Source organism: Oikopleura dioica, chromosome PAR (assembly GCF_907165135.1).
Source record: "Oikopleura dioica chromosome PAR, OKI2018_I68_1.0, whole genome shotgun sequence".
Lineage (NCBI taxonomy): Eukaryota > Metazoa > Chordata > Appendicularia > Copelata > Oikopleuridae > Oikopleura > Oikopleura dioica.
Genome location: NC_137293.1, coordinates 5,028,596 through 5,039,872, shown reverse-complemented (window position 1 = coordinate 5,039,872; position 11,277 = coordinate 5,028,596). Strand labels below are relative to the sequence as shown.

Genomic DNA, 11,277 nt, shown 5'->3' with positions numbered 1-11,277 from the left:
TCTAGACCAATGTGGCCAGAGCAGCATTCAGGTCCGTCGCATTCTTCTTCTGGATCAACTGGATCCTGGTAAATTGGGTTCCGTTCGCAGATGGTGAATCGTTTTTGAGTGCATTCAGGATTTGTCCATTTTCCATTCGCGCCAATTTCGATACAAGTTGGTCCAATTTGCTGTGGAAGGTTTGGCTGATCAGTTTCCCAATTGAAATAAGGCAGAGGAGATGTTGCTCTATCCCACTTCCAGTTGCCGTTTCTTTGTCCAATCGCAGGACCATCTTCATCGTCTGGAAGCCAATCTCGGCCAGCATCAAAGCCACCTGTCCAGAATGCACCACTAGGGAGAAGTGCGACTTTGAAAGATTTTATGCATGATTCAGGTCTTAATTTTATCCGAAGCGGAAAGATGAGTATCGAATCTTGAATACTCGTATAAAGCTTAGTGGCGCTTTCAGTTCTGCAAGAAAAATTAAATGCAGCAATTTCGAAATTTTTGTTTTTGAAGAGGATTTCAAAGGATTTCAAAGCTTGATTCAAACTAAGCGTTTCTATCAAACTCTACTCAAACTTGAATTTTCTAGTAATCTCATAAAATGTTACTGTACCAACTTTTTGAGGTAGCCATCTGAGGAAGTAATCACAATAAATAAAATTGAAATGAAAATCTTTCCTAATGTCTGAACATATTGATTTTCACTTGGCGATGTAATATCCAGCATGAAACCACCATTATCAGCACAGGTCTTTCTCTGACTGTCCCATGGCAAAGGTGTATCAATAACATTATAGCAGCTTTTGAATTCCGCATTCCATCGCCATTGAGGAGCGCCGCAGTATTTGATATTCGCTTCTTTTTGGTCCTCGTCGATGATTCCAGGCGGAGTCGTGTCAGGATTTTTTACCATTGGGCGCTTGCAAACTGGTCGCTTATCAAAAGCCCTAGTACAGTCCTTGTTTGCCCATGCTCCGACAGTAGGATGATCAAGTCCATATAGACAGACACAGTCGCCTTCCCACGAGTCAGATTTGTCAGTGTACATTGGTTGATTTTCCGCCCAGTTGTTGAATTCGTACTTTTTGCCATCTTCCCAGTATTCGTTCGGGATTCCGTCGTACTTTTTGCGATTTCTTGGAGGTCCTTTTGTTGTTTGAAGACCAATCCAAGCGTCGCCGGAGAGAAATTGAAGGGACTTTTTGTACAAAAGATGTTCGACAAAATCTTGCTCCCTTTAAGAGTTTTTAAAATTTTTGCCTTTTGTTGCAAATGCTAAATTGCAATCAACTTATTAGTTGATTAGAAAATATGATGAGAATCCTGCGGAGTCAATAAATAATTCGCTTAATATTTAATTGATTTCATTCAAGGAAAAAATTAAAAAACTCAAATTTATACGAAGAAAAATAAATTTATGGTTTTTGAAAACTCATTCCTTTGTGACGTAATAGAAGTCAAATAACCACCAGCATCTTGGCAAATCTTCGACCCTCTCTGCCAACTCGTCGGAGTCTCAGTAATCATATAACAGCTCAATTCTCCAGAATCAGTATTGTTCAAGAAATGCCAGTCCTCTCCATCATCATCGTCGCTGGCGCAGAGATAGTCAAGCATGCCTTCCGAGGGTTCATAAATTCGAGTTCCAACTCTTGCCTGGCAAATAAACGATCTGATGTTTCCACAATAAGCATCCTGCCAGTTGCCTTCGCTCGCAGTTGTCAGGGCTTCGACGCAATAAGGGTTGTACGTTCCATTCAATACCCCCATCTCACTGTAGCTGATAGGGCTTCCATCGATCCATCGCGGCGATGAAAAACCATCTTCAGTGGTAGAAAGACCGATCCAATAATCTTGCACGCCAATTTGAAGCAAACTCGTGTGATGAAGAGCGAGAAAATTTTGCGTTTTCTGGTCCTTGATCATCACCATTTCAGCACCAATATCGTCGCAAAAATTGACCGCATCGGTCCACGATCGTCTGTAAGCTGGAGTTGCGAAATTTTTATAACACATGTCATCGTTTCGAATCCAATTTTTCGGACAAACGAGGCCAAGGTCATGTTGACAGACAAAATTGTATTCTTCCGAGTCGCAAGCAGTTGTCATCCAGCGGCCTTCAACGTCTGTATCCCACTCTGTGAAAGCGCAGGTATTTTCGGCTGGGCTTTGGAGAATCGGATAACCTTCGAGCCATTCATTGAATCGAATTGGTTCTTGCGAGTTTTGCCAGGTGAATTTTTCTGGATTTTGAGAACCTTCATCATGGCGCAAGCCGATCCAGAAGGGCCCCGCTTCTGCTGAAGATGCTTTCATGTACTCAATAAACGCGTAGGATTCTTGCTGATTTCGAATCTCAGCGAGATAAGAGCCTTTTTCTTCACAAGCTTTTTGAGCGTCGAGAAAGTTCATTTTTTCATGAATTCTGAGCCAGCACATATTCGCTGCTTCTTCGAATCCATCATTGCAGTTTACTACGACTTGATTCTGAGGCATTTTGCAAACAAATGTATGGGGCCTGCTGCAGGATTCCATTTCCCAACCCCCAACTTCTCCTGGGCGAATTTTTCGCATGTCCATAGTCACGCACAATTTATTCGGATCGTTCATTGGCTCGTCTTCCTTCCACGGGAGATCTCTTTTCTGACTGGGGATGTTTCCAGCCCATTTGTCTTGCCACTCGTCCCCAGATGTCCAGGTGAATTTACCGTTAACTTTGTGCGCGCCGATGAAGACCTTGCTGAACATCTCCCGTAAATCGTCGTTTTGAATAAGCCATTGATGCTCAGAAAAGCCAAGAGTAGCCAGAAGATGTCCACCCATATGTTGACATTCGCTTTCCGCGACGCCAAATGTGACTCCAGCTCCATTATCTGGTATTCCGCTATGATAATTAATAAAAAAAGATTTCCTTTTTAATATTTCCTCGTTGTTGCCACTGCTAAAAAAATCAAACCTGAAGTAGTAACAGTTGTTTTCATGATAATCCCATCCATCTGGGCAATTCTGCGCCTGGGTCAACCCCAGCACTAGCGCTAGAATGCGCATTCTGTAAAAAACTCTATCTACCTAGCAAGTATTTCGTAACTTCTCTTCTATAGAAAAAATTCGTGAACTATGATCACTTCGTAAAGTGTGATTTCTGAAAGTTGGCTCTTCCGACCAGCGCATTTTCGTTAACTAAGAAGTGCGAAAATCAAGCACGTGGAAAATTCTATAACGACCAAGTAGACAAGTAGTCAGAATATCAATTTTGCATAAGCACTAAATTACGTAATACAGTGGATTTTCCTAATGCGAATTTTATTTTTACATCAAGTATTTATCTAAATGACGATAATATGCAAAAAAATTATTCGTTATTTCATCGTGTTCTATTGAGATTGTGATCTAAATTTTTTCATATATTTTTAAATATTTTATTCACCATGTAAAAATGAGAACAGAATGAGATATCACTATGATCGTAGAAAAGAAATTTAAATCAAGTGTTCGCTGCAATGGTCTGGCTAATCCAATTATCTTGTGCTATCCAGTCGTATACAGAAGGAAGCGTCTTTGCTCCACATGGCCTCCATACGCCTGAAGCAACACCCATGACAGTTGCAGCACCATTCACATTGCAGATAAGAGGTCCACCTGAGTCTCCCATGCAAATGCTTTCGCCAGTTTCCATTTCTCCGTCCCCGTCCAAATCCGGAATACCGACACAGATATCATGAGATTTCAGCATAGTAGAAAGATCGAATTCTGCTTTCTGTGCGCAGTATTCTTGTGAAAAAACATTTAAACCGACGCTCTTAAGGATCGTTGAGGCTGGAATTGAGTCCACTGGATGATCGTCTTCAGGCATTCCCCAACCGGCAACCCAGCATGCTTGTCCGGCTAAATTTATTTTAAGCATTGATAATTGAAAAACAATTTCTTATATAAATAAAACATAGAATATATTAAAAAATACGATTGAGTTAAACCTTCTGGGTAGCTTGTTGCCAAACAAGCCTTAGCTGTTCCATCTAAAGAAAGAAGATCTTCGTCGAACTTAAGGAGAGCAATGTCCATAAAAGAAAGTCCGTTTGGATCATCAAAGTAGTCATCATGTATTTCAACTTGACTTGCTTCGAGTGTTTTTTCGCCATTTTCATTTTCAACGCTTGAATAATCATTGAAAGTAGCGAAAACTGTGGTTGTATGTTCAACACAATGAGCAGCTTTAATGAATTCAAATCACAATTAAATTTTACCAAAATCATCATTTTTCTTAAATCAAACTTATAAATTTGAATCTTGCCTGTGAGAACCCAGTGATTATCAATTATTGTGCCACCACAAGTTCCTCCATCTAACGCTCCGATTGCAAGTCGCGCCAACCACGGCCAATGTGCTTGTCCTTGCGAGTCCAAATGTGTTCCTTCTATAATCTTTTCAAGCGATCGTGCGTCAGAGCAAGTCGTTAAAGTTTCATCGATTCGGTCAGAAACAGGATCAAATTCAACAGCGTTGTTGCCTTTAAGGACCATCTCAACCCAATTGTCATGTGCGATCGAAGCGTAGATAGAGGGTAGCCCAGCGGAGCCACAAGGCGGCCAAGTGTAAGATGCTACACCCATGACTGTCGCGAACCCATCGACATTGCAAATGAGAGGTCCTCCAGAGTCGCCACTACATGCGCCACTACCGCCATCTGTGAGATCGTCAGCGTCATCAGAATCCGGGAGCCCGACACAGATTTCATTCTGGGTCATCATATTCGAAGCTGGAGCATGTTCCTTGCAATACTCATGGGAAAGAATGTTCAAACCGACGCTCTTAAGTATGTCCGAACTACCACTATCCTCCTCGTAAAATCCCCATCCGGCAATCCAGCAAGCTTGTCCAGCTTAATTTTTCATTTAAGAAGAGCTTGGAAACTGATATTTTACCTTCGGGAAATTCTGAAGCAAGGCAGGCTCTTGCCGTTTCTTCAATGGCAAGGAGATCCTCCTCAAATTTAAGCAAACAAACGTCATTTTGCATTTTTTCAAAGGTCTCTTCGTTTCCAGGGAAGTATTTAGGGTGAACTAGAATCTCACTTGCAGTGTAAGTTGTTTCTCCCAATTCTTCTTCACTTATCTTCAAATCGTTGAAAGTAACTTCAATCTGATCTATGTCTTTACAACAATGACCGGCTTCAGAAGATAAAAAATTAATCATTTTTAGAAAAAGATTCACTTAGAGTAACACTTTTGTCCTCCGTATCAAAAAAATATATTTTAAATCTCTCCTGAAAGAACCCAATGTTTATCAATAATAGCTCCGCCGCAATTATGTAAACCGGCAACTGACAGACGGCCAAGCCAAGGCCAGAGCAATTGTCCTGCACTATCGAGCTCTATTCCACCGATGATTCTTTCAAATGTTGGTGAGCTTGAACATGTTTTCAAGGAAGCATCGATCGTATCCGAGACCTCCTGAAATACACCAGGTTGAGTTGTTGGAGTTATAGGGGTCGTTGGAGATGTTGGAGTTGTTGGAGATGTTGGAGTTGTTGGAGCAGATGTTGCTGGAGTTGTTGGATTGGATGTTGTTGGCGCGCTTCCACACGTGAAATTCGAAAGATCATTATTCGTGATCATTTTGGCAAGTTTACGCGTATTCCATCCGCAGATGCGGTTGTTCCATCGTGGACATGCGCAGAGAGAAGTGATGCCTCCGAAGCTCTGTCCTTCGAAGACAACGGGAGCGCCGTTTGCACACTTATATGTGCATTTTTTCTTACCCATCCAGTTGAATCAACAGTCAGCGACAATACCAGTTGGCGGAGCAGAAAGACAACACAAGTTGACTGGTCTCAGACGACTTCTCCATTATCAGGAGTTGTCAATGGAGGGCAAAGCGAATGCAAAGCTGAGATTCGATTAGTTGGAGCACCCCAGCCGCTTTTTTTCTGGCTCAAAGCACGGAGAAAATCGTAGTATTTCGGCTGTTCATAGGCATAAGTCCCGGCAAGGATGGTAGCGAGAAGCTAAAAATATCTCATCAAAAACCTTGAAATTGAGTAAAAATTGTTACCTTCATCTCTGATACGGTTTTTGTGATTTTAACTCCGTTAGAGCTCGATTATAAACAGTTAGATCGACATTTAATTAATATCATTGAATTGGAATTCAGTTGCAATTGCATACAAAAACGTTTCTAAACCAGCTTACGTACGGAAAACTCGAGAATTGGAAACGATTTCGATGACCTTCAATTTAATCAGAACGGCTTTATCTAATTGAAAATGATTACATGGGATTTTTTTCTGTATCGTTCGAAAAAAACTGATGCTTTGTAGCCGGCTTCCTTGAAATTTAATAAAGAATATTGACCTTTTATATTCATCAGCAGCGCGTCTAGTCAAACATCCTCAAATCCGCAGACGCATAAACAAAATTATGAAAGAGAGAAAAATGAACCTCCAACTGCATCATTTGAATAAAAAGATACGAAAAAGTCCGACGAGTCTTTTTGCGGTAATCCGATGTTGTTAGCAGGTGGGTGCGCGGGCTTGAGCTGATATCACTCTAACTTGTTATTGATGCCAAAACCTTGTTCGTATCAATTTCTCCGGCTCTGGATCAAAGTACCCAAGCCGCTCAGCGTGTTGGCTGGCTGATCCGAAGCTCGGGACTTTTTTTATCGGTCAAAGTTGTGGTCGCTTTTGAAAGAGTTGAAAGATTAGGGTTATCAATTGACCTTTTACTTGAAAAATCTAAATATAAATTAGACGTACCAGCTTGTAGACTTGACTGTAACAGTTTAAAATTATCAAAAGGGCTGAATGAAGAGTTGTACTGAAAACCATAAAATTATTCCTAGTTTCACAATAAAATTATTTCTTCTCGCTCAGAAATCGACCAAATGAAACAATATCACTCGCTACCTTCAGTGTGTTAGTACCGGCTTCTTTGACAATAATTCTTCAACAAATAATTTTAAAAAGACACTCGATGAATACCAAATTTTTTACCAAAATGTTAAATTTCCAGTCTGTTACATCAGAAATTCATCAAAGCGGCTCTATTCTTCCGTAACAGTAACATTATCCAGAATCGCGAAGAGCAGCTCCACATGAACGCTCCCTGAGCCCTTTGAAGGGAATCTGATGCGCTTTCAAATTATCTTGCCTCATTATCGCTTGGCTCATATCCCGCCGGAGCGTTTCCCACGCGCGCACCCTCGCTCGTGCCTTGATTGATGTGGTCGCCAGATCCGAGACAATTCACATGGACCACCGCGACTTACATCTGACGCTCCTTTACGAAACTAACTAAACGACTCGTGCCAAATTACGCGCCAAGATGACTTTTAATCGAAGAGTTTTTTGACTGATAATTCAAAGATTATTTTTAGTAATTCATTAGAATGTAGGGTAAGGGTTAGCGTTAGCAATATTACGGGTAAGTATGAGTCATTTTTACTGTAATACAAACAGTACGACTTAAGAGAAGGGTTTAGGGTTGGCTTTATTAGGGGAAGTAGAAAATAAAATAACGGTGTCACAACTTTAATGATGGGTAGAATAAGTAAAAGGCAAAAAATAAGCTAGAATAAGGATGTCACTATCATATTGAAATTGCAAAAAACTCGACGATTTTCTTCATTACTGAAAATATTCATGAGTCAACGAGTTTCCTCAAAAGAACAAGTTTCTCCAGTTACCAAAACAAATCATCTTCAGATCTCGAACAAAAACTCCAAGCGTAAAATTCATGCAACAGATCTCAACTCCTCCCTTTTAGTCGTACCGCTGGTTTTTCCTTTGAAAGTACACGTGTGAAAATTTCATGCCTCTTTTAACAATTGTTTCTTTTAGCCGCTTGTTTGTGTTTTGAGTACCTTTCTTCAGAAGCAGTCCTTTTTTTACATGTTTTCCGAGCGGTTTTTGCGGAGAATTTTTATTGTTGACGTTTTCAATTTGGAAGGGTTTGAAAATGAGATTCTTTCCACGAGTGAGGTTCTAAATCAAATCAGCCACATGACAGAAGCACGCGCAGTGGGAGAGAGCTGACGGAAAGTTATGGCAGGCGTCAAGTCATTGCATCAAAAAAACCAATTGAAATTGAAATTAAAATGTTAGATGGTGAACTTTCAGGAAATGCGCTTTTCAAGCCTGAAAAACGGTCGTTAAAATCACAATCGTTGAAAAAAAAATAATTTTAAAGAAATTTTTTATGGAAACCTGACCTTTATGGTCGCTTTTTTCAAAGAAATAGACAAGTGACACCCTTAATTTTCAATATCAAAGGTCAAATCAAAGTCATTTCGACCTTTTTTTCTGATATCAATTGTCAATTGAGTTCTGTCCTATTCTATAAAAAACAGTAATGAAACAGTATCTGATGGACGCACGAGCGTTCTGGCGATGAAACCTGATTCTTCGATTTCGGCGCTGCGACGGAACCTGAACTCACGACGTTGACGCCGGCCACGCTCGTGGACGCACGCCGCCTTCCAAGGAAAAGTGTTCTGCGTAACTGTAATTGGCGACGTCTTTTTGATCGCGTGGATGATGAGTTTCTTGTTTGATGATTGTTCGAGAATAAAGATTCGAAGCTTGGAAGGAAAATTTTTCGTGAGATACTAATTAATGCAGATAATTTCTCCAGTTGAGTAACTCTAAGGAAAACAGGAAGTCAATTTTCCAATTTTCAAATTTTCAAATTTCCCAAACTTACTAATCGCACCCGTTTATTCTCGCGCCTGTCAGTCGGACATCCGTCCTGTCCACCGATTACACATCAAATCATGTGACTCAAAAGAAGGAACAACAAGGGGGAAGCTCGAGGGGGAGTTTTACGCCTCATTACAGGGCAAAAATGAGCGGGACTACAGACGGATCAACGAAAGACGCGGCTTTTCGAAACTGGCATTATCGCGCTCACGTGACGAGCAGATACTCGATCTTCAAAAGAAAAGCTCTCAACTGACAGTTTTTTTTTGTTCTTTTTTCGCAAAATAAAATTGTTCCTGAATTATTCTATTCGATTTTTAGCCAGATAAATTGAGCATAAGACCTAATCTGTCCCATAAATCATGTCATAAAGAGTCGATCGGACTTCCGGATTGACAGGTGTATTTCGACGATGCGCGTGCTTCGGCTTTTCAAAAGCGCGCGCCGCGGAACGGCCCCGCCGCGCCTAACGAGTTGCCTAACGCAAGCGGAAGATAGCTTTGAACAGTGGATGGAGCGGAACGGACGCATTTTACGCGCTTCCCATGGAATTTCGACGGCTCTTCATCTTTCAGGGTTAAATTTCTGGGAAAAAGAACGAATTGATGATAAAAAATAGAAATTAAGATAAAAATATGAAAAATTCAAGAATTTCAATAGTTTTTTCTGTAATTTTAGTTTCCTGCTTCAGTAACAATTTGACTCTTGAATTTACTATCGATTATTTTTGAGCTCAAAACCTCAATATGACAACTCGTTTGATTTTTTGATAGTTTGCATTTTATATTTATAAGATAAAGAATAAAAGAAAAAAGCAGATATGGAATTGAAAGGTTGAAGGCAATGCGTAGCAGGTGCATCAAATATTTTTACAGCAGAAAAGAAGCTCTTTACCAGGGACGGAAGATCGGACTTGTACTGGCTTGTGGAATGGCCGCCTCGGGAGCTTTGTTTTCGGGAAGGGAAGAAGGAAATGAAGAGAGCGAGTTCACATCGGAGTTTGAATCTTCATCAGAGCTGACGCCGGAACTCAACGAGTCGGATCGAGGGATGCTTGGTGCTTTTTGAGAAACGGCGAGGCTTTGAGCAGCGGCGTACTGGGCGAGCTGAGCGGCCAGAAGCTGCTGTTGGAAGGCGATTTGCTGCTGGGTTGGCAAATTGAGCGGGTTTTGTGGAGCAGGCTTCTGAGGGGCTGGTAGGGGGACTCGAGGGGCGCTGGAATTCGGGGAGATGGAACCGAGGATTTTTCGCTTTGATTCTTCGCTGATTTCTGGGCAAGTTGCTAGGACCCGGCTCAATTCACTTGCTGCTTGCGGCTGTGGCTTTGGCTGAGCATGGGCTGGAAGGACGGCTCCAGGGAAAGGATAGCCGCTTGGGGTCTTCAGGGAATGAATGTATCGGACGGACATTTCGAGGATGTCGGCTTTTTCGAGCTTCGAGCAGGAGGCGGAATCTCGTCGGTAGGCTTCTAAGAGAATGGACTTGAGTTCGTTGAGCGACTTGTTGATTCTTTCTCGTCTTCGCTTTTCCATCAAGGGTTTGCTGGTTGCTCGGTCGATCTTGGAGCGAATCGGGCCGACAGAACCGGCGGTGGGGAGAATCTCTTTTCGGTAAGTCGACATTTTTTCGTATTTTTTCTTTCTTTTTGAAAAAAGGAAGTTTTTTAGTCTTCGTGTTTTTTGTAAATCTGTTCTGATTTGTGTGACTGAATGAAACACGTCTCGGCAAATTAAAGGGGTTGAAGTAGGGGAATCCAGGGCGACGTAATCGCGTGGCGGCGCTCCTTACGTACAGCAGCGCCGGACGCACGCGCGGGTGGCGCACTTGGCTACTCGGACTTTTTTTTGTTTAGCGAAAGGGACGGCGTGCCGAGCGCTTTGATCGAGCCGACAATGGCGAGTGACCGTGGGAACAAGTGTGGCCTCGGTGAGGATAAGCAGGAATTTCTTATTCTTAGCTCTCCAAAAAGAACCAAATTTTCAGTTTTTCATAATTTTAGTACAAGTTGCAGTCAAGTTGTCAACATGAAATTCTTTCATAAATCAACCAATAGCTGTCTATAATCAAATATTTCTAATTAAACTTGCGTAAACAGTTCAAGCTAGGCTCTTCCTAGATTTTGTCTTAGATTTCGCATCTGGTCATTTCAGTTATTGCGGAACAATAGAAGCAGAAACATCCTTATGGTTCTCAAAATTATTTTAGTCTTTTAAAAAAGATCCCTTCAATAAAAAGCAGCTTCAGGCTGAAGACTTCGGTACATTTTTGACAGTTTGAGAGCATTCAAATTTGCCCCCTTCGAAACTTGATAACGCTAGCCCTTTATCTTTTCTTTACGCAATCTTGGCTCGTCCGTCAGCAGGACTAAAGTGTGCACCGCGGCGTAAACTGTTTTGCCTGGGCGGTCCAATTTGTTGCGCCGCCGCCGCCTCATGCAAATTGTCCAATTTGTCGTTACTATCGCCCCACATCGCCAGTTATAGTTTCCGTTCTGCCTCCAATAAAAAGGGGAGGCCTCCCTTTGAGATTTGACGGATCTGATAACTTATTCTTTTTCGCATGGTTCAATGAAGTTTCTACTCGAAATTTTCAAG

At 41.5% G+C, this 11,277-nt stretch overlaps 3 protein-coding genes and 1 long non-coding RNA gene across 4 annotated transcripts; all 4 read right to left on the bottom strand.

The window, feature by feature from the left end:
* Position 1: 1 nt before the first annotated feature.
* Positions 2-3,097, bottom strand: LOC145701407 (macrophage mannose receptor 1-like). The gene is made up of 4 exons (XM_081778625.1): positions 2,945-3,097; positions 1,421-2,872; positions 602-1,223; positions 2-349 (listed from the first exon to the last, which is right to left on the bottom strand). The coding sequence occupies exons 1-4, from the start codon at positions 3,034-3,036 to the stop codon at positions 2-4; spliced, it is 2,514 nt and encodes an 837-aa protein (XP_081634751.1). The 5' UTR covers positions 3,037-3,097.
* Positions 3,098-3,472: 375 nt separating this feature from the next.
* LOC145701406 (transmembrane protease serine 9-like) lies at positions 3,473-5,750 on the bottom strand. Its single transcript, XM_081778624.1, has 5 exons — positions 5,303-5,750; positions 4,911-5,156; positions 4,280-4,867; positions 3,963-4,199; positions 3,473-3,873 (listed from the first exon to the last, which is right to left on the bottom strand). The coding sequence occupies exons 1-5, from the start codon at positions 5,748-5,750 to the stop codon at positions 3,473-3,475; spliced, it is 1,920 nt and encodes a 639-aa protein (XP_081634750.1).
* A 56-nt stretch (positions 5,751-5,806) lies between these two features.
* LOC145705631 (uncharacterized) lies at positions 5,807-6,095 on the bottom strand. Its single transcript, XR_014134616.1, has 2 exons — positions 6,040-6,095; positions 5,807-5,992 (listed from the first exon to the last, which is right to left on the bottom strand). It is a non-coding gene; the product is annotated as an uncharacterized LOC145705631 (long non-coding RNA).
* A 3,358-nt stretch (positions 6,096-9,453) lies between these two features.
* On the bottom strand, positions 9,454-10,396 carry LOC145705622 (transcription factor HES-2-like). Its single transcript, XM_081783110.1, has one exon. The coding sequence runs from the start codon at positions 10,303-10,305 to the stop codon at positions 9,574-9,576; it is 732 nt and encodes a 243-aa protein (XP_081639236.1). The 5' UTR covers positions 10,306-10,396; the 3' UTR covers positions 9,454-9,573.
* Positions 10,397-11,277: the final 881 nt, after the last annotated feature.

Coding starts and splice junctions, on each gene's coding strand:
- LOC145701407 (XM_081778625.1), bottom strand. CDS start 3,036: ATGCGCATTCTAGCGCTAGTGCTGGGGTTGACCCAGGCGCAGAATTGC. Junction 2,873..2,944: donor AACAACTGTTACTACTTCAG/GTTTGATTTTTT, acceptor TAATTATCATAG/CGGAATACCAGATAATGGAG. Junction 350..601: donor ATGGCTACCTCAAAAAGTTG/GTACAGTAACAT, acceptor AATCTTTCAAAG/TCGCACTTCTCCCTAGTGGT.
- LOC145701406 (XM_081778624.1), bottom strand. CDS start 5,750: ATGGGTAAGAAAAAATGCACATATAAGTGTGCAAACGGCGCTCCCGTT. Junction 4,868..4,910: donor TGCTTCAGAATTTCCCGAAG/GTAAAATATCAG, acceptor TGAAAAATTAAG/CTGGACAAGCTTGCTGGATT. Junction 3,874..3,962: donor GGCAACAAGCTACCCAGAAG/GTTTAACTCAAT, acceptor AAATAAATTTAG/CCGGACAAGCATGCTGGGTT.
- LOC145705622 (XM_081783110.1), bottom strand. CDS start 10,305: ATGTCGACTTACCGAAAAGAGATTCTCCCCACCGCCGGTTCTGTCGGC.